Raw genomic sequence first — 20,197 nt, 5'->3', positions numbered from 1 at the left:
GCGGACAGCGCTGGCTCCCGGCCTATAGAGTGAGATGAGCGCACAACCCTAGAGTCTGGCAAGACTGGCCCGTACGGGCAGGGGTACCTTTACCTTTACCTTTATATCACAGTGTTGAAAACCAGGTGTTGCCCAGCCCTAGCCCTAAGGCACAGAGTGCAAAAGAATTCGCAATAATGGTATAGTAGTTGGGGTGGGCTGTTCCCTTCATAAGTGAACTATTCCAGTCAGTTTGGCTTGCTGGGACTGAGAAGAGCTCACAATGTGCATTATATAAAGGGTCAACAGGGCTTTTTCTGAGTTTTTTTACTTTTCTTACCTACCCACCCACCCTCCTTACCCGGGGTGCTTCTGGGTTTGCTGCAAAAAAATAAATGCAGGCATCCAGGCACCCCACTCTTGTGTTCCTTTCCCCAGAATGCTTTTCAGTGTGGTCAGAAGGTGGCAGACTGCCTGAAGGCCAAGCTTTGATTTTTAGCTTTACACTCCTCCTCTCCTCCCTGAGAGGTTTCAGATGGATACTTTAAGCTGCCTGGTAGTTTGAAGGAGGGGGAGCAAACCAGTCTTCCCAGCCCCCTTTTTTTAGGTGCAAGGAGAAGTGTTTTTAGGTATTTATGATGTATGTTTTGCCTGCTCTTGGTTTTAACTATTTGTTTAGGAGAAACTCTTTGGTGCTTTGCCTGTTTTTGAAGTGGGAAGAAGGTTCTGAGCATCTCCAATTTTCCTTTTGCTGTATAGAAATTTTGTGGTGCCCATGACAGGTTCTTAGCTTTCCATATGTGCCCCAGGGGCCCCAAAAGATATGGAACCCCTGGCTCTATGGGGTAGCAGTGTAATTTGAGAAGTGAATCTCCTGCAATCTTGGTGAGATATAGGCTCAGAGAGCTGCATGCCAGCACTGTTTGTGACACTACGAGGCATCCTGAAGTGCCCACTGATATTTATACAGAGCAGTTCTTTGATGTGGGATGATGACCTCCGTCTGTCTAGCCAATTGCACATCTCGAGGGGCAAAGCAGCTCCTCCATCCACTTACGTTTGTGTCCACAAAGGAAGTGGGTGTGTCTTCAGCTGGGCAATTTTATCTCAAATAGTTAAGATGGTTAAGATTGTGAGGGTTGCAAGCCTAGTCATGGGCAGCTGTGTAAGACATAGCTGTGCAACAAATGTGCATTGGTTTGAACTGGTGTTCTCAGCTCTGGCAGTGTAACTCTTCTATGAGGGGCTTGGGAGCCAGGGCAGGTCTTGGTGATGACAGAAAACTTACCTTGCTATATTAGTTTAAACTGCCTTCATTTGAATAGCTCCCAGGGGGCTTCCGCACAGTTGTTTTTATCTGGAGAAGGATGTCCCACACTCTTCGCTCACTTCCAGTTTAGAGGAAGTGTGTAGCAGCAGTTCTTGGTGGGTAAAATCAAGACCTGCTCTTCCCTTTTGATATGATTTGGCAGTCATGTAATAACTTTACCCTAATGTTCTTATGAAGGGAATCTTATTTAAATATCTCTGCAGTTTTGTGCCTCCTGCTTTAGGAGTTAGAGAGCTCTTGCATGGATGTGTCCTAAGATGCTCAAGGAATGGAAAACATAAATTTAGCCTTTTGCTCTGGCCAAAATTTTGTACTCAGGCCACCTTGTTGGTAGATGGTCTCAAGAGGTCATGCGTTAACATTCTGCCCGGCCATAGTGTGTGCATGAAAAAGCCCTTTTGTTAATAGGCCATCAGCGGTGCTTTTTCCCCAGAAAAAAGTGTCGGAACACACTTCCCTCAGAAGACCCACCCCAGAGCCCAGAGAGGATCTCTTCAGGCTGAGGGGGGGTGGTGGTCTCATCACCAGCCAGAGGCTTGTTGAGGCTGCTCCACTGAGGTGAGGGGAGCCTTCTGCATCTCAACCGACCAGCTTAATGAGCCCCCTCAGAGGTGCTGGAATGCTGTCCTGGTGCATTCCAGCTGAAAAAAAGCCCTGGCCATCAGCATCCTAAAATACAATGGGATATGACTTTGCCCCGGTATAAGCAACATGGCATATGAGATGGGGTCATGAAGTGTTTGTAAGTACTATGGTGTGTGGTGGAGCAGCGAGACATTGCAGAAAAGATAGATTTTTTTCTTTCGCTCTTAAGACAAGTTGCTGGCATACTATTTCATATTACGTAAGTTTTATGGGAAAGGGAAGATACTGGTCTCTGCTTCCATAGTCAGTTTGATGTCACCTGCTTTTAGTTCATATCTGTGAGAAGAGCCAGATTGCCATTCCTGCTTAATATTCAGCATAGGTTTTGCATTCTGTGAAAAGATGTGAGCATGTCACACTTACATAGGGCTGTCTTAAGCATATGTGGTGCCAGGATGCAAAGATCCGCCCAGCGCCCCCCCCCAGTCCCAGGTACGCAGGAGGGCGGAGCTGGCCGGCCGCCTCAGCTGAGTCACCCCCAAACTTGCGACGCAGAGCCCATCATGGCGCTCCAACCGACGGGCAGGCTCTGCCTCGGACTCAACTCTCAGGTCCCGGACTCTCGCCTTGGCGCCCCTGAGAGCCCAGCACCTGGGTGCCCTGCCCCCTAGCGCCTCTGGGTAAGACGCCCCTGCACTTACAGAATCCATGTTGAACATTACCCACAACTAGTAAGCGGGATCCTATCACTGGCCACTTATGTGGACAAGTGAAATTAAAGGGACTGTAGAGGCTCCTCAGTTTTGGAAGTGGGCTGCAGGCAGAAGTTGAATATGAAAACTCTATCCAAATCATAGCACAAAAAGCGCTCTCGTAAAATTCACAGCCCTTGAAGTGACAAAACCAAGAGCAGAGCCAGCCATAAGCAGAGCACTTGGTTGCCTACAGTGAACGAAGGGAGGGAGGATACTAATAAGATCTGGAATGAAGCCTCTGCCACCTCCCAGTTATAACACTATTTTCTCTGTACAACAAAATTCCCCACAAAACAAAAATCTAAAAGCTTGAAAATTCAATATGTGTTTATGGTTGTTTTTTATAGGGGAGGTGTAGGAGAGTTTGTTTCTGGCCCTCTTTATATGACATTGTTATTTATTTATTATTTTTATTATTTATATACTGCCCTTTATCAAAAGATCCCAGGAAAGTGTACATCATTACGAAGACATTTTGCAGGGCATAGTAAGAGACAGCATAATAAAGTAATCAGAATAACATTTCAAATGTACTGTACGCAGTGCTGAATCAGAGGACTTATTTCTTGAGCAAAGAGGCACCAGCATTACTCCATTAACTCTTGTGAAACTACACTTGTCATTGATGCAGGTATTTAATAGAGTGTACTTTTTGTCTTGCTACCTTTCCAGATCCCTTGAGAATGGGCAGCTCAAACACTCCAGCTAATGTGCTTCTAACACGCCTTAACTTTCCTGTTACAGTAATAGTGTATCTGAAAGTTCTATTGTTACTATAATTGCATTCCCTAGTGTTAACATTTTTTGTGTGGGGGGGGTCTCTGTGAGCACTTTGGGTTCTCCCTGCCTGTTGATACCAAGCACTGTATTCCTTGTGGCACTTGCTAAAAACATAATTGTGTAGACAAACTTACCTAGATGCTTAGAAAGCTGCAGGGGATTTTTAACTTTTTTATCTCGGAGGTGTTTTTTACAAAAACGTGGTATATAAATGTTATGAAACAAATAAATGATTTTTTTTTAATTGCATATAATCAACTTAAAGTGAATGATGAATCATGCTGAAGAACCCCTGCAAATTGTTCTGTAACTTATGGTAGAAGTTTATTAGATTGCATACTTGTACTTCTGTTCACATATATCTGTAAATAAATTGGCATTCTACCATGGAATTTGCATTGCATTTTCAACCTATGGTGGTCAACAGTCAGTTTAGAATGAAGCGTTTCTAAGGTCCCACATGAACCAAACGTGTCTCTGAAAATCTCTGAAAATGTTGCTGGCAATTTTTCTTGCATGGTTCTTGTCATTTGTCCAGGATATTCTGCAACAAAACAGGTAATGGGATAAAGTTACAGAAGTGGCCATTTTGTTAAAAGAAGACAATTTAAAATGTGTCAGAATTATTTAATAACATTTTATGCAAGGATACTCTGGGTCCCTTCACACCATGCATTTAAAGCACCGTGGTACCTCTTTAAACCGGTCATGGGTGCTGAGGGGTTGTTAGGCGACCCCTATTCCCCTCCAAGAGCTTGCAGTTTCCCATTCAATCCGTTTTACTAGGGAATTGTACTTCTGTGAGTAGAATAGGGATCTGCCTTTGAGTGTAGAGCAAGCAGAGGGGTAATCTCCAACCACAGCACTAGGGTCCTTAGAGGGATTTCCTCTCCATATTAGTACTGTCAAGATTCCTCTTTCATTACTGCAAATTGCAAATAAATATTGGGTGAGCTTTGCAGGGGGGGTGTTTTAAGCTGTGCTAATAGTCAAATAAACATGCTATATTCGGTCACTCTCTAGGAGGAGTAACCAACATGGTGCCCTCCAGCTGTGTTGGACTACAACTCCCATAATTTCTGGTAAGTGGCCTTGCTGCCTGGTGCTGGTGGGAGTTGGCATCCAGACCTCTCTGGAGGGCACTGTATTGGTTACCCTGCTCTAAGGAATTGCAGTCTGAATTTCCCTAATTGGCATAGGGAATTTTGGGGAAACACTCCAGCACTTTTGGGGAGAAAGTGATGAAGATAATATAATAATACACCTTTTAAAGCTGTATGGTACACTCCAACAGGACTCATCAAGACCGCCTAGACAAAAGTATAAATCCCCAAGAACAAAGCACAGTAAACAGCAGCCCACACATACATGCATACCTGACTTTCCACATGGACAGTGCTGGATCCAAAGGTGGCGTTGCCATAGCTGGTGACATAATACTGTGCAGGGGCCTGGGCAATGCTCCGTTCACTTGGGACTAAAACAATAACATGGTTAGTTATCCAGCTAGTAAATGCGACCACTGACTGGGTGCATATTTTCCCCCTTCATACTCTTAGTTTTGCATTACTATTTCATATTCCCAGTGGGGTTTTTTTGTGATACTCGTTGATAATCGCACACCAGTACTTCTTTCTTTTTTATGCTGCCCATGGCAGCCAATTTTTGCCGATACCCCACACTATTTTTATCAATGTAAGAGTGCCAGAACCTTTTCCTTGCTTTCATGCTTTTTAACTTAAAAAGCACTGTGTTTTATGATGCTTTGAGCAAGTAGAGGAGGCAGCCAAAGCATGAACTCTGGGCAGTATGCTAAAATGATAGCCGTAATAGAAATTATGAAGGCCTGAGGGGAGGGGAGCAAGGACACACTAGGCCAGCGGTGCCAACTTGAATAAAATATTGGGGAGGGGGTACAGGTAAACCCCTACCCAAATAATCGCTCACATGACACTGTGCACACACACACACACACACCATGCCCATCAACTTAGGAGGGGGGCAGTCCCCTCAAATATTTTATGGGGGGGTCCCAAAGGGACTGCAGTGCCTAGGAGTTGGCTCCTATGCACTGGGCTATGGACATGAGTCAAGAGATGGAAAGCTCCCACCAATCACCTCCTTGCTGTACTTTGGCAAGATCCTCTGATTCAAAACACCCCTACTAGCATGATAATATAATACCAGCAATTACAGTAGCTCCTGTTTTGGCCACAATCCAGTGAAGACGTAAATGTGCTTAAACCCGCTGAAATCAATCACTTAACTATTAGTTGTTGTCTATATCACCCTCCAACACACTCACAAAACGAAACAGAAGAAGCAACGGGTGCACTTTAGAGGGCAATACAGTCATACCTTGGTTCTTGAACAGAATCCGTTCCGGAAGTCCGTTCGACTTTTAAAACCCAAGGTGCGGCTTCCAATTGGCTGCACTCAATCAGAAGCAGCAGAAGCTGCATCAGATGTTCAGCTTCCCAAAAAAGTTTGCAAACCGGAACACACACTTCCAGGTTTGAGGCATTCAGGAGCCAAAACGTTTGAGTCGCAAGGTGTTCGACAACCGAGGTACGACTGTACTTGACAGTCTCTCCTCAGCTCCTGCCCCACACCAGCCAGGTTTAAATGTGTCTACAGTTGAATGAAACCTGAAATCTCTGGTCTCACCTTTTGGTAACAGCAGCTCAGTTTCAAATCGAAAGGCACAAGTTCCACATGTTTTGATTTCTTCTTTGGTCCTTTGGAGAAGGGAAGGAATACCAAGGCAAGAGTAAACAGATTTTGCAATCAAAATATTTATTTATTTTTGGTAACTCTTCAACTTGAAGGATGGCGACACAAAGGCTGTGTACACACTACAGCACATTTGAAGTACATTTCCCCCCCTGAAAATAATTCTGGTTTGTTAAGGGCTGCTGGGACTTGTACCTCTGTGAACAATAAATTGTCAGTGCCCAGAATTCTTTGGGTGAAAGCATGGGCTTTAGGGGTACAGTATGTACACAGCCTAAGGCAGGGAGGTGGCATCTATGACCCTCCAGATCAGATAATTGCTGGACTACAGTTTCCATCATTCCTGACAACTCACGATGCTGGCTGGCACTGATGGGAGTTGAGTTCAACTACATGTGAAGGGCTCACCAGTGCACTAGGGGTTGTATTCCCACATTGGTCATACTCAAGAGTACACCCCCTGAAATTTATGCACATAACTTAGGTACATTAATTCAAATGTGCTGATTCTGAGTAAAACAATCCTAGAATGCTGGACATACAAAAGCCTATTCAAATCTCACCAAACCACTGATAAGCTCTTGGGGGGGGGGGAGTACACAATGACTGGTCTGACTGGCGAAATCTACCCATTTGTGTTGAACTAAAGCAGAAATGTTCCAAAAGGCTTGCAAATACCATCTTGGTAGTCAAGGTAACCCCGGACTAATTGGTGGTTGTTGCAAAAATGAGCTCGTATATATTTATATTCCCTTCCTTTGATGTACAGTGGTACCTCGGACGTCGAACGGAATCCATTCCGTTTGACTTCCAAAACGTTCCGACTTCCAAAGCGTGGCTTCCAATTGGCTGCAGGGAGCTCCTGCAGCCAATTGGAAGCCATGGAAGCCCCGTCGGACGTTCAGCTTCCAGAAGAACGTTCGGAAACCAGGAACATTCACTTCTGGTTTTCGAGCGGGAGCCAAAACATACGAGTTCCAGGGCATTTGAGAACCAAGGTACGACTGTGTGCTAATTGGTTTGCTTTGCTGTTGTGCTTATCTCTGGATCTTGGGATGCTGGGCTCTAGGCCCAGAGGCAGGAGAAGCTCTGGAGAGCTGCCTCACCATCCAGGTGTGATGGGGTGTTAAGGGCAAACCAACCTATGCTGCTTTGTGCATGAAGGCTGCATGAACGTTTGCTTGGGTGTGGACACCCAGAGCAGAAAGGAGGAACATCAGTGCTGCACTTCCCCCATCTCTGTTGGACATCAGAATAGGGGAACATCAGAATAGGGGAAGGAGAGAGTGGCCTATGTGAGAACATTTGTGGCTGGCTGCTATTTCTGGAGCTTGACAGCTTTGAAAAACTTGCTGCTGGTTACACTATTCATAAAAACCTGACAGCACCTGAGAGTTTTAGCCTATCAGCTTTAAATGCTTTCAAACATAAATGTTTATATTTTACGTATGCCTTAGATCATGGGTAGGCAAACCTAAGGCCCAGCTGCTGGATCTGGCCCAATTGCCTTCTAAATCTGGCCCACGGATGGTCCGGGAATCAGCGTGTTTTTACATGTGTAGAATGTGTCCTTTTATTTAAAATGCATCTCTGTTATTTGCGGGGCATAGGAATTTGTTCATTTTTTCCCCAAAAAATATAGTCCGTCCCCCCACGAGGTTGGAAGGACAGTGGACCGGCCCCCTGCTGAAAAAGTTTGCTGACCCCTGCCTTAGATATTTTAAACATCATCTACTGATAACTTTTTTTAATGGTCAATATTGCCTATTTTATCATGAATTTAAAATATTATAGCAATATTTTTATGTTTATTTGCTTTGACATGTTTTGAAATGAATTGGTATTAAGACTGTTGTAATTATGTGTTCTTCCTCCCCCCCCCCCTTTGCTCTTGTGTGGTATGAGCGGATTTAGACATACTTATGTGGAAAAGAGGCATGCAAACTGAAAGAACAACAATAAAAAAGAACTTGCCTGGCCTATCTCACAGGGTTGTTGTGAACATAAAGAAGTATTTGAAATGAGATAACTTAACATGTTATGTGTTGCCTATGGTCTCTATGTGGGAGAAAGAAAAGCTTGATAGATAACTTGTCTGATTTATATATTGTGCAAATTACCCCCCTGAGGTCTAGCTAGAAGAATGTGAAGCCTAAAGGAAAAGAAAAAATCAAAACACAACACATCACACATCAAATAAGAGGTGATAAGGAAGATGGACAGTTAATTTGTTTCTTGATATCACTAGTGGAATATGGTGGAGCAAAACAAAATGGCCCATTGGAAATATATGAAAGTTTTTAAATTGACTTTGATGGGTACAGAGCCATCCTCCTAGTTGCTTTGAATTCAGAGCACTTTGCCTCTGGGCCAACATCAGGGCTTTGTTTGAAATACACTATGTGTTCTCAGGGTATGGCTAAAGCTACTGTAGTTGTAACTTAAACATTATGCAAATAACAAAAGGTACCTGTGTTGGCCTGTAAGAAAAAAATCAAAATCCATATTAAGGCAATACCTTTATTAGGCTAACCAAAATGTGCTAAACAGTGTGCAAGATTTCAAGTTCTCCAGAAGCCTTCATCATTGAAGATGGAATTTGCTGTTTTTACTGCTGAAAAGTTAGGAAACTTCATGCTCTCAGGGCAGGGGAGCAGAGGGGTGAGATACTTACACTGTGCTTTTGTCATCCACATCTGGCCAGACAAATTCTGCAGGGCAGCCAGCTGTCCGACAAGGTGTCTTCACACAAAGATGGAGACCAGGCCACTCCTCCAAGAGTTTATTGCTGATGGAGATTATTGTCATCACAAAGTCCCACACCAACTGGAATCCTTTAAAAGACATCAGAGAAACGGAACTATGTGGGATTTTCTGTCTAGATAGTTGGCTAAAGGGAAATGTTGACAGATGCATCTTTTTAGCCAACAGAAGTTGTCGGCAAAACAATTTATCAGCAAAAAATAAATAAATTACCAAAAACAACAAAGCCTCCTGCAGTACCCTAAAGGCAGCAAATCTAGCTTTCATAGACTACAGTCCACTTCATCAGATGCATTAAATGTTACCCCAACTTGCAGGCGTATTTGTACATCATTGGGGAGGAAACTAAACAGTGAGATCAGAAGGGAAGAAATGCAGAAAACTGCAGGCATAATTCCTTATTAAGAGAGACTGTTCACAAAACATGTGATTAACGCAAGCATCCTGGCATCAGCAAGGGCAGAGCCACAGCACACATATAAAGTGCATTCAACCCACATTTAAACCATGTGGTTTCCCCCAAAGAATCCTGGGGACTGTAGTTTCTCCCCACAGATCTACAATTCCCAGTATACTTTGCAAACTACCGTTCCCAGGATTCTCTGGAGAAAGTTATGTGCTTTAAAAGGTGTGTTGGGTGTACTTTAAATGTATGGTGTGGGTCTTCCCTCAGCTAATCAACACATCATCAAATAACCCATTATGCTTATTTAATCCACAAGTGAATAGAACTGAAACCAACAAGTCCCAAATTTTTGCACTCGTTTTGCACTAAAAATATCCCACGTTTTGTACCACTCTCCAAACTGAGGAATTGATACAGCAAACCATGGTTCCCAGTTAACACCCAAAAATCCAACATTGTCTGATTCACTCCACACTGGTGCAAAATGCAGGGTTTGTGGTGCAAAAAGCTTGGCACTGGTTTGGATGGGACCCCAAATTTCAGGGCACGTGGTTCATGAAGCTTTCCATTGAATTACATTTAAAAGTTGATTATTATCACTTGTGGGGTTGAATTGGCACAATTTTTAATCACACTACATGTTGGCTCACCAATGCTAGGATGTTTATGTTATCAACTGCTGCCACAGTTAGTAAGGTATTTATCTTCATCTGTGCTTTTCCACATTTCCTTTCCCCCCTGACCTCATTGTTTACAAATCCCTCCCCCAATCATGTATAAATCTACCTGCAACTCAGGATAACACTACATGCATCTGAAACTGCCAAATTTAACCTACGCAAAAGTTTTCTGCTGTTTGTGCCTGAGTTTGGTGCTGCCACCATCAGGTCTGTGTTGGCACATCAAAGCAAGCTTCAGATTAACACCCTAAAGCAAGCATGATCCTATCTGCTCCAATTTCCCATAAAAGCTTTGTGCTTGATATGTGATAATGCTGGCTTTTCAGGTGAAAGACAAAGGAAGGAGATCATTTCTAACATCCAACAAAGTGAGTCAAAGTTTGTCCTTCTGTGGTACCTGCCCTCTCAGCTGGTTTTCTGCACCTGAGTTCAATGTAGCTATATCCTTTCTGGTTGTTCGCTTTGATCAGTAAAGGTTTGCCACTGCAGATGAGCAGGCATATCGCTTTTGCAACCCAGTGGGTTGAGAAGAAAGAGCAAGCTTTAACCATGAGCCTGGAAAGAGAGAAACAACAGCCAATGCCTTCAGATCCCATCATGATGTGCACAACGTATTTCCTTGGGTGTGCAGCCAGGGAATATATGAATATACAGATAGATAGATAGATAGATAGATAGATAGATAGATAGATAGATACTCATTCTTGGTTGTAAATTATATTGGTTTAATTTATCAAACAAACAAAAGAAACTAAAACTTAACTAAATGTAACTTTTTAAATTAAACTTTACTTAAAAAATACAAACTGATCAAAAGACACACAAAATACCAAAATTTTGCTGTAGTGCTGTGGGAAATGTATGTATGTTTGTGGCTGCCCCAGGTTATGCAAATCAGCAAATTTTCATGACTGCGGCCCTAATTCAAAGGAGACTGCAAACAGCAGAAATTGGTCACAAGCTGGGCCATCACTTCATATGGCCTCTATGCAATCAGCAGTCTGTTTAACCAGAGCTTTTTTTCAGCTGGAACTCACCAGAACTCAGTTCCAGCCCCTCTCAGGTGGGCACAATTGCCATTCTAAGAGGAGGGAGGTGTTCTTGGTAAGTTCTGGCACCTTTTTTCCTAAAAAAATAGCACTTTGTTTAACTACCTTTTGAAGAAGCCCTCTGGGATCTCTGGGGAAAAGTAGACACGGATATGAAGGTCTTCTTTGTGGTCTCCTCCCCACATTTTGGAAACCTCCTCACTCTGGTTGAGATAAGTGGGAAATAAGTAGTGAGTTTCCTCATGGCCCTGTGCAGCTTCCCAGGGCAATCCAGGCACAAACACTCGGGCTCTTGGATTGAGCCCCTCTGTATTTCTGACCTCCAGACAGATCTCAAAGTGCTCCAACAGGCTAAAGAGCTTCCCCTTCTGAGATCTGCTGCCCACCATTTCCTCAAAGACGTCTCCCATGCCGTCCAAGTAGAGCTGGTGTTTGAGCAAAGCTCTCATGGCCTTCTGGCACAACATGGCCTTTGATTTGAATGCCCACACCCAGTTGGCCCGGTCTCGAATGGTGGCATGTTCTGCTATCAAGATGTCCACAGCAATGCTCTCCAGCTGCTGCGTCAGGCCATACCGGACAAGAGTCTGGAAGAACAGAAGCATTACAAAATAAAATACAGGCATAGAAAAATTAAGTCTTAAATACACGACAGGTAAGGCTCACACCTTCCCTAGATCAGGGGTAGCAGATACATCCTTCAGATGTTTTGGACCACAACTCCCATCAGCCCAAGCCCAAGTGTGATCAGTAGACAGTGATGATGGGAGCTGTAGTTAAAAATATTTGAAAGCACCAAGTTGGGGAAGCCTGCCTAACCCTCTTAGCATATGCTACAGCTATTAGGAGTCACTGAAAGAAAATGGCTTCCAGCAAAGATGTGGTTGGCAGGCGGGAATTCAGAACTGGTCTCTCTCAGTAGCTGATACGCACAGGTGAATCAACACACATGCCTGGCTAGTCCATCCCGCTGTATTATCTGCAATCCTATTGTGAGATGCAATGCCGACGGTGATGCAGTGTTTGAAAGATGGCAAGGGGGGGGCGGGGGGGACAGACTGTTCCTATAGTCCATTCTTTGCTATCTTTTCATAGCCTATTGATAAACCCTTTTGGAGCAAGTGGTCTCATTTAGACAGCAATTACCTGAAATCCCCATTTTGTGCTAGAACACAACCAAGAAGGTCATAAAAGTCTTGCATTCGCCTCTACAGCTTGCAGTGTGAACATGCTGATCTGAAGGACGTGCCTGCCTTTGGAATGCAAGGGATCAGGCGTGGTGAAGCTGCATTAGTGATTTCCTCAATCAGGTTCAAACTAGATGTGGTTAGTGGGGACAACAAGATGGTGGGCATAACTCCCTCCTGTAATGAGGCATTAACCACTCCCTGGACCCATCTAGCCAATTCCCACCTACTAGATTTTATAGTAGTGTATAAATAAAAGGCACAGAACATCAGTCTGTAAAGCAGTTGGCAACCTCAGGCTGAGCCTTGGCACTCTAAAGGAGTCTGTTGATCTCCTAGAAAACTTTCTGTTGTGACGTGGTAAATAAATAAATGCTACACGCTTGTGTGGCACCTCCATTTTCATTCCCTTTCTAGCTAACTTCAGAGAATCAATGTCTCTACAGCATAAAGAGATCTGGTGTGGAAGCAGCCAAGGACACCTGGAACTCACTTTGAAGATGGTTATGAGAATGTCCGGGCATAGAAACACCGTGCTCTCCAGCTGCTTGACCTCTTCGTACCACACGATTAGCCCAATGCGGTGAAGGTATCTCAGGATATCCCGCAGAAGTTCTACATCAAGGTGGGTCAGGCGATACTGATAGGAAAGCTCTCTATGTAACAGACTGAGATCCATCATACCTAAAGGGCCATTAGAAGAAGACTTGTTTCTAGTGACTGCAAGGGATCCACAGAACGAAATACTTTGAGTAAGCAGGTTTGGGATCAGCCTGTCCGTAGAATGGGATGGATGGATTTGTCAAATTTGGATTATCTCCGTTTCTCATATTTCCACCCCTAAACTCATTTATCCACGTTTCCACATGACTTGGCTATTTATTTATAAATTTTGAAGAACGGCTGTCTGTCTTTCAGTTTGCGTATTGTTTCAGAAAGTGTGAATTAGGTAAGGTTTGTCTCCAGATGTGACCTGAATGTCTTTCCCTTCCCTGTCTATAAGTGAATGAAATGCTGTAGTTCTGCTGTTGGAGCAGAACTAGAGGAGGGCAGTAAATATTAAAGAGGTCAATGCTAATGAAGAATCACATCCTTACTTAAGCTGGCTCCTTCAGGTGGTTAACAACTATTTTGGAATTCATTGTAGATCTGGGAATGTGAAAATGCTCCCATAGTTTTAAATTTGAATGTGTGGGGAGTTTTCTCTGTGGTCTTGCTGCAGAAGGGGATCAGGGCCATCAACCAGTGATCATTTTATTTTATTTAATATGCTTTATACTTGGTTCAAATGTTGTTATTATGCTTTAATTGGAGTTTTATGCTTTCACTGGATTTTTATTATTTTTAAAACGGGGGCCTGCCCAACTTTTCAGGCTGAGTGGACTATAAAAATAAGCAAATTGACCACAGAAGAGAAGCCAGTATCAGCCTCCTGCTATTGTCCTGAGGGACAGCTGTCTGAGAGACTGACTCAGAGACTTCGGTTCTCCCCCAAGCAATCTAGAGGCCATCACCTTTATTGCAAGTGTTTATGAGATGGCTGTGACGGTGGCTGTGTATTTCAGGGAAATACACTCTGTACATAGGAAACTGCCATCTACTGAGTCTGACTATTGGTCCATCTTACTCAGTTTTCATCTATGCTAATGATCTCCAGGGTTTCAAGGCAAGGGAGTCTTTCCCAAGAGATGCTGGGGAATGAACTGGGAACCTTCCACATGCAACGAAAGCAGATATACTACCCCAAGCGACGTCTCTTCCCAAATGTTCAGAAGGACCCTGTTCTGCATCATGACTTCACCTATTCAAGGGCTAGGATCTTGCATTTAAAAGGGGGAAGAGAGGGGAGGCGCAAAATGCCCATTCATAACAGTTACTTGCCATGCTCTGCCAACTCTTCATTTTTTTGCACAATATTCACAATTGCAGCTTCTACTTGCTTGTAGATAGGGGGCAGCACTTGGATGACATTCGGGAAGACAGCCTCATTCTTGACGTGCTTCAGAATTGTGCCTTCGAGTGTTTTGATGTCCTCGTAATCCATGCAATTGACGGGAACAAGGTCCAAAACCTGGGGCAAAAAAATATACAGATGCCACAAACAAACAAACCAAAACTCCAAACAGTTTACAAGCAAGCAATAGATGCAAACGACCAAAGACTGGCATCTTGTTATTCTGGTGGACAGTCTATGGTTTATGCATGCTGGTGGCCATAGAACTTGAGATTCCTACAATCAAACTAAATCTCTAGATGGACATGAGATTCAGAACAGATGAAAGGAAGTATCTTATTCATAAGTGAACAGAGTCATTTGTCAGTGGTGGTTGGATGCATCCTCCCAGATCTGAAGATTTAGGCTTCAAAGAATCAACTGCTGGGGAACAATAACTTCAGGTTCCACTTGTAGGTGCCCACAGGCACAAGGCTAGCCACTACTGGAAGCAGGTCACCGGGCATGGCCAGAGGAAAAACAGGGTGGATCAACTCATATAAATTTTACCTTTGTACAGCAGGATAGCTTGTAATTCACTCACACACTGCTCTCGGTCCTGCATTCAGGCAAGTGAGAGACATTATCAAAGATAAAGGACACATTCCAGCCAGGCTGAAGCACTTGTGGAAGGTGTAAAAGTAAGGCCAGTGAGTGGTGTGGGCTGGCGAAAGGGGGATGTGCTTAGGGCGGGTCTCAATGGCCTGCAGCATTAGCCTCAAGGGCCACTGAGGGTGACCTGGTGGGACATATTTGGCCCCCAGATCTGAGGTTCCCACCCCTGGAATGAATGGACTTTTGGTCTGCTCTAGGCACCTTCTTTTGTTCTTAAGGTTCAATGTCGTAGCCTCCAAAATGTCTATATACGCCCCCCCCAACAAAAATGCTGCTTATTCACATCCTACTTTTGACTAAGGAGTTGACAAATTGGGGGCCAGATGGCACCACTCACAAGAGAGCCATGTTACTGCCTGTGCTTTCTGACTGCTGTATGGAAAAGCACATGAATCTGACCTTTGAATAGTTTGTAAGTAAACTATTTTTAACTTCCCAAACATGTTTTTCCCCCTAGGATGGTGAAATGGGAAGCTTTGGAACTCACAAGGACATATTTTAAAGGTCCAACAGTCTATTTTTACACATTTCATTTGCTGCATATTTTGTGATTTTAAATCTCTGCTCGCCCAAGGGTACTTGTCTCAAACCTGAATCTTGGCATCCAGGGAATTCTCTTTTTATCTACTTAATTTTTCTTTCCCAACCAACACACTTTTGGGAGTTTACATCACATCATATTCTGTAATGCAGGGACTGGAAACTTGTGGCCCTCCAAATGTTGTTGGACTCCTAACTCAGGTCAAGCCACAGCCATTGTAACTGATGGTCAGGGAGTTCTGTCCAACATCTGACGGGCCACAGGTTTCCCACCCCTGATGTAGGGCATCCGAAATATTCAAAATACATCACATTTTCCTCACCGTAAGGGTGCATTGCTCCATTTCCTTCAGCCTATTCCACTGGTCCACAAAGAACTCTGATTCCTCATTGTCCTCCAGGTTGGCAATGAGATGGGCTAAGGTGCTCTTTCTCTCATCCAGCATGTCCTGGATCTTGCTCATTATATCCTCTTTCTTTTCTTTAACCTCCTGCTCACAACAAACATCTATGTGAGTTCCAACGGGAAGGACCACAGAGTTGGGCACTCGCATAAAGAGGTTGTTAATCCAAAATCCAACAAGCTCCTTGAAGGAGTCATCGCTCCGCTGATACCTGAAAAAGGGAAGTTCCAGATCACTCACAGACTCGGCCCGCTGCCCTGACAGTGTGTGGGTAAACAAATTTGTTTCTCTAATATTGGTGGCTCACAAAAAGAGTGAGGTGACATTCACACTATGCACTTAAAGCACATGATTTCCCCCAAAGAGTCCCGGGAACTGTGGTTTGTTAGGGTTGCTGGGAATTATAGTTCTCTGAGGTTAAAGTACAGCTCCCAGTATTCTTTCAGGGAAAGATAAATGCTTTAAATATATGGTGTGGATGCGACCGGAGCTTAATTCAGATATTAAGAAGTGGCCTCTGCTATGAGAAAAATATATTCTTCTCAGCTTGCAATTGTGGCACTTGTGAAAATATCCATAAAAAGAGAATAATGATGATTATCCATAAAAGTAATATTAATTGATTGGTGGTGGCCAAGCAAAAAAGATGTTGCCATCTTTTTTTAATCTATATGGGGTGCAATGATGAGTAGTACACCTCAATGTCTAGCAAAGGCCTCTGCAATAGGCTTTAGCCACCTCCCATTTAGAAGAATAGCTTGCAGTGCAAGCCTATGCAAGTTTGCTTGAAAGTGTTCAGTGGAGCTTACTTCCAAGTGTGCATAAGATTTAAGACTTCATTAGTTCACTGCTCTCTGATGGGCATACAGTACTAGCAGGCATAAAACTCCTGCAATTATAGAGATTCTGGCTGACAAAAAAAGCTAACTTCATACCCAGGAGTACAAATTTAGCCAAAGACAACACATTTAAATCCCATTCACTTATAAACAGGAATGTGAAGCACACATGTAAATCGACCCCGCTGGAGCCAACAGGACTTAAAAGCCACGCTCCCCTTTGCCCTCCCTTCACAAGGTAAGCAAGATGACACTTACTGCTGAAAGTTGATGACCAAGATGACCAGAGCCTGTGGGGTGATGAACATGTGGTGGGTCATATAGTATTCCAATTGGCCAGCGAAGTCCCAGAAGAGAAAAGTGAAGCCTTGGATCTGGAACTCGCTGATCTCAATCCCAATGGTCCGCTCTTCCTCTGACATTCGAACTATTTGCCTTTGCTTCAGGCTTTTGCAAATGGTGGACTTCCCTGCTAAGGACATCCCCAGGAACATGGTCTTGACTCGCCTGTCCTCTTCCGCTCGGCTGTTTTGCAGCTGGTCAAAGTAGCTGATGATCTGCCTGAGGCCTCCGGCGCAGACCTCGTAGGGAGGCTCCCGGAGAGGATTCCCGCTGACCTTGAACATCTTCAGAGGCAGCTCCTTGAACATCTTCATGGGAAGCTGGCGCAGCTTGTTGTTATACAGGTAGAGCTCTTGCAAACATTTCAGCTCCAAGACCGCCAAAGGGATAGCTAGGAACAAGTTGTTGGACAGGTTGAGGTACTGGAGGCTGCTGCAACAGACTGCCAGGTCCTTGGGAAGCCTATCTAAGCGGTTGTTGTTCAGTCGAAGATGTCTCAACTTTGGAAGGCAGGAAAAGACTCCCTCTGGGACAACACGGATTTGGTTCTGATTGAGTTCCAGCTTCTCCAGATGGACCAAGCTCCTGATTTCCTCTGGGAAGTCTATGATATCATTTTTAGACAAAACCAGCTTTTTCAGGTTGCAAAGTTTTGCAATCCCAGGGAGCTGTTTCAGCTTGTTCCGGTCTAAATTCAAGCTTTCTATGCCATTATTTTGCAGGACCTCAGGTGGAACCACTCGGAGCCTAAGTCTGGAAAGTGTTACTTCATTGCGGTAGCCTTCTTGCCCTTGATCTGATGAACAGAGGGCACAAGATACTGTGATGTATCATCAAGAAAAAGGACCATTGTTTCCAAGTGAGTAGCTTGCCAGACACTCTGCTCAAATTATTTCATGCCACACACACACATAAGTGAACGCTCCAGCTCTTAACCGTGTAATGCTAAACACTTTTACTAGGGACAAAACCTAATTGTTTAGAGAGGGAATTATTTCTGACAAACATACAGAGAATTTTACCGTACACCACTTCATCTGGAATTAACCTTTTTCTACTGCTTAGCTGCCTGGTTCTGAGTATAGGAGGGTAGTTAAATTATAACCAGGTTGCTGTAACTGTATGTGCACGTAAATGCAAGAGAAATTGGAGACGGGATGGGGTAGGACTTATGGTATGCTTAAGGTCCTACATAGCCCACTCTTTTATTTTATGTATGTATTTATTTTATTTATATCCTGCCTTTCCTCTAAGGAGCTCAAGGTGGCAGACATGGTTTTCTTCCTCCCTACTGTATCCTCACAACCACCCTGTGAGGTAGGTTAAGACTAAGAAGCTGTGACTGGTCCAAGACCACCCAGTGAATTTTTGTATTTTCAGTCAGAAGTCATTCTCACAGAGCTCAACAAATGAGGCAGGATTTAAAATATAAGTATGCCCCCTACCACCAGCTCCCATTTCAATACAGTTCCTCTAATACTCATTTCAATACAGTTCCTCTAACCAGGCCTACTTCTGAACACATTATTTGAAAAAAAGATCCACTGCGTTGAACACAAAGGGCATAATAAAAGGGACTCATAAGAGACAGGAACAGCCTGTGCTGTTGGGGGCTTCCTCTGGCCTTTTCACTGCTGCAGCTCCCGTAGCTGAGGAGTTAAGCAGCGGAGTGGAACAGGTCAGCTTTAAAACATCTTGCCTCTTGTCTGTCTGTCAGTGTTGCAATGAGAAGGACTGAGAAAGTTATGATTCTATGCACAGCCTGTGCCAAAACCTGAACATATGTCTCTTGGCACAGGATTACTATTTTAAAGATGGCAAGTTCTCTCTCTCATCCTAACAAATGGCAGGTAGGCCCAGCATCAGCACCCAGCACCTGACCAAGCCCTCCTCCAGCACTGCCCCTTCCATTGTTTTTCTACTCCACTCCAAGCAGCAGCAATCAGTAGGAATCAAAGGCAGGTACTCACTAGATCCATGCTGGGCCATGTTGTTGTCCTGCTGCTCCCTGCTTCACAAGCCACGGCTATATCCTTCTGACGTAACCATCTGCTTTCATTTCCTCAATTCTCTCTTTCAAAAGCCTTTACCTCCTTCTTCTTCCCACAATTAATTGTGCAAGATGTGAAACTTTGTGTGGGGCAAAATTGAAGGCTCAACACAGTTAAAATCACCACAGCCGTTTCCCTAGTATATGATTGCCAGTGAAATGGGGGGGGGGGATACACACACACACACACACACACACACACACACACACACACATTCCTTCACACTCGGAGGTGTGACCATGGCCCTTTCTTGCAGGGCTGGCCCAAGACATGTTGCTGCCTGAGGCAAAGGACAAAATGGCACACCCCTCATTTAAGGTTCTGAAGCCAAATGGGGAGGTGGTCAAATCTTACTTCAACACCATTGATGGGACAGCCTCCTCTGTTGCCCCTGAGGGCAGCAGGCTAGCACAGGGCAGGCCATGTGGGGCGTAGCAGAGGGGTATAGTTGGGAGGGGGCTCAAGAGGAACAGTTGGGGGCCTGCAACCTTTGGCCCCCACCCCAGCATCTGCCACCTGAGGCAGTTGCTTCCCTCTGCTTAAGGCCAGCCCTGCTTTCTTGGGATTGTGATGTTGCTCTCTAGAGCAGTCAAACTCCACTTTCAGTTAATAACATCCTCTTATCTGGGGTGAAAGTAGACAAAGACCCACACATGTAGCTATCTTTGTGGCCTTCAGAAGGGAGGGAGAGGATCTTGTCCCCAGCGAAAGCTTTATGGCAGGCTTAACAGACAAAACCTTGACAATGTGTTATCTTCTTGCTGATAAAGACAGACACGCAATTCATAAAGTAGTCCTTTTTGCAAAAGGTTAGAAACAAAACTGTAGCTGGGTATTATGGTGGCCATCTTATCTAATGGCTTATAGGCAGAGCCCATCATGGGTCAGTTTTTATTCAAAGTTGCTTTTGTGTTTTAATTTGTACGTTGGATATTCTTCATAGTATTGCAAATCTACAACTTGTTTCACTGTTTTAATAAAGGGCAGGTGCTGAACCTATTGGTCATCCCAGTTTGGGGAGGGGTGGGGAGAAGAGAAGAGAACATTGACAACAGATTACTCCAAACAGGTAAATCTCAAGGCTGACTTGTGCATGTGAAGCCAAACCCAGATGGAAAGGTGGGGAGGCGGGTGCATGCATGCAAACTCACAACCTGTTTCTGATC

General features: G+C 44.1%; 1 protein-coding gene across 2 annotated transcripts; it reads right to left on the bottom strand.

Annotated features, from left to right (window-relative positions):
• Nucleotides 1-3,462: 3,462 nt before the first annotated feature.
• On the bottom strand, nucleotides 3,463-20,192 carry LOC310758122 (malignant fibrous histiocytoma-amplified sequence 1 homolog). Of its 2 annotated transcripts, none has more exons than XR_014545642.1 (11): nucleotides 18,951-20,192; nucleotides 16,897-17,776; nucleotides 15,719-16,010; nucleotides 14,129-14,318; nucleotides 12,741-12,931; nucleotides 11,166-11,647; nucleotides 10,413-10,566; nucleotides 8,837-8,996; nucleotides 6,097-6,167; nucleotides 4,806-4,906; nucleotides 3,463-3,973 (listed from the first exon to the last, which is right to left on the bottom strand). XR_014545642.1 is itself a non-coding variant. In XM_083604058.1 (11 exons), the coding sequence occupies exons 1-11, from the start codon at nucleotides 18,967-18,969 to the stop codon at nucleotides 3,956-3,958; spliced, it is 2,562 nt and encodes an 853-aa protein (XP_083460184.1). In that variant the 5' UTR covers nucleotides 18,970-20,192; the 3' UTR covers nucleotides 3,463-3,955. The 2 variants fall into 2 exon arrangements, 1 of the variants encoding a protein (XP_083460184.1); XM_083604058.1 differs by having other exon boundaries at nucleotides 10,409-10,566.
• Nucleotides 20,193-20,197: the final 5 nt, after the last annotated feature.

Source organism: Podarcis filfolensis (assembly GCF_964270895.1).
Source record: "Podarcis filfolensis genome assembly, chromosome: 1".
Classification (NCBI taxonomy): domain Eukaryota; kingdom Metazoa; phylum Chordata; class Lepidosauria; order Squamata; family Lacertidae; genus Podarcis; species Podarcis filfolensis.
This window is presented reverse-complemented; position numbering and strand designations above follow the sequence as displayed.